At 40.7% G+C, this 4,670-nt stretch overlaps 1 protein-coding gene across 1 annotated transcript in view; it reads right to left on the reverse strand.

Annotated features, from left to right (window-relative positions):
- The window catches only part of ifnlr1 (interferon lambda receptor 1), a 20,075-nt gene extending 18,929 nt beyond the window's left edge, over positions 1-1,146 (reverse strand). Inside the window, exon 1 of the mRNA XM_063198187.1 lies at positions 615-1,146. Within this exon, the coding sequence (XP_063054257.1) occupies positions 615-660 (46 nt within the window). The 5' untranslated portion in view covers positions 661-1,146. The remainder of the gene's footprint in view (positions 1-614) is intronic.
- Between the last annotated feature and the right edge of the window lie 3,524 nt (positions 1,147-4,670).

Here is a 4,670-nt window from a genome sequence, read left to right on the forward strand (position 1 = left end):
TTGACTAAAGATGTTTGAGTCCACAAAACAAACTAAATAAATGCATTACATAATTAATCATTAATCTTTTTATTATCATTGTTACTTGAACATTATCATGTTACCCAAAACTATATCTACAGTCTTTTTGGATTTGCACAGTAGCATAACACAGCCCTCAGCACCAGTTTACATCTATAACTAGCCAACAACAGACCCAGGCCACTGCTTATGGCCCCCAGAACAGCCTTCAGATAGACAGCATGCCACTAGCCAACAGGCAACAACAGCATTTGACCCCCCCTTAACAGCTAGCCAACAGGCTCCAACAGCCCCCCCCCAAAGAAAAACCAAAACAGCATAGTTACTCAATAGCCCACTACAGTTTTGCCCCCACCCCCACTACATACACACAGTAAATGTTGCGGTGTTAATTCAACACTTCGAGAGTTCATTTAAGTCCAAATGATGTCAAATCAACTCTCTAAGTGTTAAATGAGCACTGCAGAATTTACTGTGTAGTAGAGTTAGCCAACAGGCCACTGCTTGGGGGCATCGAGACCCCCAAAGGCTCCAGATTAGTCACAGGAACAGGTGATGGGTCTCATAATGAGATAACATCAGTCACTACTCACCTGAGCAGCAGGTAACCAGCAGCAGCAGCAAGAGCGGAGGCCTCATATCCCACAGCTGGGTTTGGGGGTGGGGGAGGGAGTTGCAGTGTGTGAGGGGGGTGATGCCGTACACACACACACACACACACACACACACACACACACACACACACACACTCCCACAATATGACACCAAGTCAAAATGAACGACAAATAAATCCAAGTTCACGAGAAAAGAGAATAAATCCACCAGGGTAAACACGAGAATACAGGTTCATCCTCCGCGTCCGGCTTCGTCCTCCTTGAGAAGTGAGGACAGGATCAAGAGCAGTCCTCTCATTCTCCTACACCCGAGGAGGCAGGATCATCCTCCAAGTGAGATTCCAATGAGTTGTAGAGCCGTGAGTGCTAAAGGCCCTATTGCTCTTCCTTTCTCTTCTTCATTCAACCTCACTCCTCAGCGCTCAGGATGTGTGTGTGTGCCTGAGGTGTGTGTACGAGTGTGTATGATAGGCGTGTGAGCCGCCCACAGGTGTTCTCAGTGTTGTCACAGGTGAACTTCGGCCTCTGCCTTATCAACGCCTGCTGGCTGCTTATGTTCCTTTTTTCCCTCCCTTCTCCTTTTTCTTAGTTCCCTGTCCGGCTGTAGTCAACACCCGCCTACGCACACAAACACACACACGCACACGCACACGCATACGCACACAGACAGCCATTCTCCTCAACTCACCTGGGCTCTTTCTCTCTCTCTCTCTCTCTCTCTCTCTCTCTCTCTCTCTCTCTCTCTCTCTCTCTCTCTCTCTCTCTCTCTCTCTCTCTCTCTCTCTCTCTCACACACACACACACGCACACACACACACACACACACACACACACACACACGCACGCACGCACAAAACTACTCACCTGTGTCCTGCCGTCTTGTTTTACAGGTTTTATCGTCTCATCACAAAACGATCATCTTTCCCAGAAGCCGGGAAGTGAAAGTAAAAGAAAGAGAGGCTCGACTTGAACTGAGACATGAGCTACACCTGAGGGGAAAAAAACAAATGTTTATGACACACACATACTCACATATTCACTCATATACCATGTCCTTTGAGGAATCTGCGCACCACCTGCCTGAAGTGACATAGTTCTCACACGGTGTTGAATACTGAGGTGATAAGTTTGTTGTCATTGGTAGTTAAAGTAGGCCTAATGCTTGTTTTTCATGCCTGTGTTTTTATGCCTTTTTTTCCGAGTCTGACAGTACAGTAACAGTGGCTATTAGGGGTGTAAGTAATAATTGAGATATAGCGATGCATCTATCCTATGGCCGACGATCCAAAAAATAAAATAAAAATGTAATCGCTGTTAATTGCGCAACATAACAGGACTGGAAAAGTAATTGGAAAAAATTGAATCGAATCAAATTAAATCCTATTGTGGAGCTGTATCGAAAATAATCATATCGCTTCCTTAGTAAGAAATCAATACTGAGTCATATTGTCATGGAAGCTGTGATTTACGCCCCTAGTGGCTACAGGCAGAGAAGGAGATGAAGCTAAAAAGCGTCCCATAGAACTTCACCATTTACAGGTATGCACTGGGCCATCAATCTTGTTGAATAACCGGTTTCTACTTGTGCATGGTTTCACTCTCTATCTTATGTAATCTTCAAGTCTTTATTTACCTGTTGGTCAACATCACCTGAGGTGTACCTAAAGAGGTTGTGCATAGTGACCTAATTGGGTTTTTCTGGTCTACTGTTTTGGTGATTGTTGTGAAAGGGGCTAATACATGTCTCGGCAATAAATTGCCAATTCTGTTGAAAATAAACTACATTTTCATGAACAAAATGAATCCAGGTAAAGACCCAGGGGTCTGTTACACAAATGTACAGTCGTTTGAAATATTGAATATTTATTATTTTTCATGGCTATAAATCTGCCCACACCCTGTAACAACAGCTGACCCAAGAACAGACATCATCATTTCAATTGACTTGTAAATGTAAAAATCACTGATATTATTGAATAATATCACCATGATGTGAAAGTCCACATTGAAGTGGTTCTACAGATATGCACATAGTGCGTGTAAAACAATATTTACTACTATTTTCTGATTTCTCAAAATGTGTTCAGCATATTAGTCACCACCGTCAGATTCTTTTACAGTAAAAAGACAATAAAATCAGGTATTCACAAGGTCGTTGTCATTACTGAGGACCCCTTTTCAAACCTTTAGCTCTACTGCATACTTCACCATCACTGAAGCTCCTGTAAATGTACTATTTTCTCCTCAATTTGTTCATCTGTTTGGACACTGGTACTGTCCCAACCATAAACTGTCAACACTGTCGGGGGTTTTAATAGTATTATGTTACATTAATGTTAATTAATATGTACTTTTTCAGAAGCGGCATGAAGCCCCTAAGAAACAGAGCAAAAACGAAGTGGCTAATGTGAGCAAAAAAATGCATAATATGTTAAAGAGTGTTTTTTTGTCTCACACCGTCAGATGTCACCACCGTCAGATTTTGTTCCGCTCATCATCTTGTTCCATATTTTACTAAATTGTGCTGGTTAATGAAACATTACCAGACATGTTAGTAATAATTGTGATCCAAACTTATAGCCTACTCTGGCCTCCACTGAGGTGCATTTGGAGGGCTTTGTTTGTCACAAAACGTGACGGTGGTGACATCTGATGGAGTTCACAAAAAAGCATGTGTTGTACATGTTTTTGACAAGTTTTAAGAATATGCTTCCAATAAGTTTCGACAATTATGTGGAATTGTAAAAGCAATTCACTTAAATACAGTAAACATATTTGTTTTACTTCTAATTCTGTCTGACACTGTTGACAAAACCAAGAAAGAGCTCATTTTATGAAAAATGCAAAACATGGGGAGCTTGGCCAATACATTCACTGCACAGCCAAGACCTTCATCTATGATAATACACCTCTATATTTTGGATTTGAACAACTTAAAACCTGTTTATGCCACATTTTCAATAATCTAGGCCTACTTCCTAGTGTATCTAACAAATGAAGAAAAAACACACACAAACATACTGTGCACACACAAAATAAAATGTTAATGCTAGATGTCATTGAATTGAGAGGGCAATTTATTTTGCAAAATGTAGGTAATAATTAGGTCACTTTCACCACCCTCAGATTACTGTCACCACCGTCAGTTCTTAAGTCACCACCGTAAGAAGGAGTTTTGGACATTTTAAATGAATTTTCCTTTGGAGTTGTTGAATTATTAAAGTAATAGCAAATTTAAGCCTACACGAATATTTGTGAAATTACATAAAATTGTTTGGTCTATTTAGGCATTAAGTAAGCATTGTCTGACAGCATATATTTTTAAATTAGAACACATGAAACAGTATTAAAATAGAATGAAAGTGAATTTTCAACATTTAAATGCGTATGTGTGAACCAAAAAACACACATAATTACTTAAATTTAATTTAATTTCTAAAAAAAAAAAAAAACAAGATTACAACCTGTTTTAGCCACTTTCTCAAGAATCAGTGAAATTACAACCATCTGGAGGCTAAAACCTGGGCTTTTGCCTTCATGTTTCACTCTGTGTCCAGCACAAACGTTAAGAGGAAAGAAAGTATCCATCGTATACCAATGTAATCTTGCTGAGCTGCTGACTGCTTGTGAGTTATAATGCCAAGAATGTTTTTTATGTCTCTTCACAAGCTTATTGATGGTTGAGAGAGATGACCCTGCTCTTGTGGCTGGTACTCTGGTAGCTCCCAGATCCACAAAGACTGAGGTGGGTGTTCAGGGCTGTTTCAAAGGTATTTGGTGGCCCAAGGCAAAGACTAAGAGGGCCTTGAATCCCCCTTTTTCCTCTTCAAACTGTTGAGGAAAGGCCCGTCAAGAAGGACTTGGATAGCTGTCAATGCACTTTTTGGTCATTGAATTTAGATGTTTTTTTACTCTCACACATTGACCATTGCTCCCATTTGCAATCACATATCGAGTCATTACCAGGGGGGCTCCCTTTGCCTCGTTGCTTAGTTTTCTTGCCTGGTTGTGACAAGCCTGTGGGTGTTGATTCCA

Source organism: Engraulis encrasicolus, chromosome 5 (genome assembly GCF_034702125.1).
Source record: "Engraulis encrasicolus isolate BLACKSEA-1 chromosome 5, IST_EnEncr_1.0, whole genome shotgun sequence".
Taxonomy (NCBI): domain Eukaryota; kingdom Metazoa; phylum Chordata; class Actinopteri; order Clupeiformes; family Engraulidae; genus Engraulis; species Engraulis encrasicolus.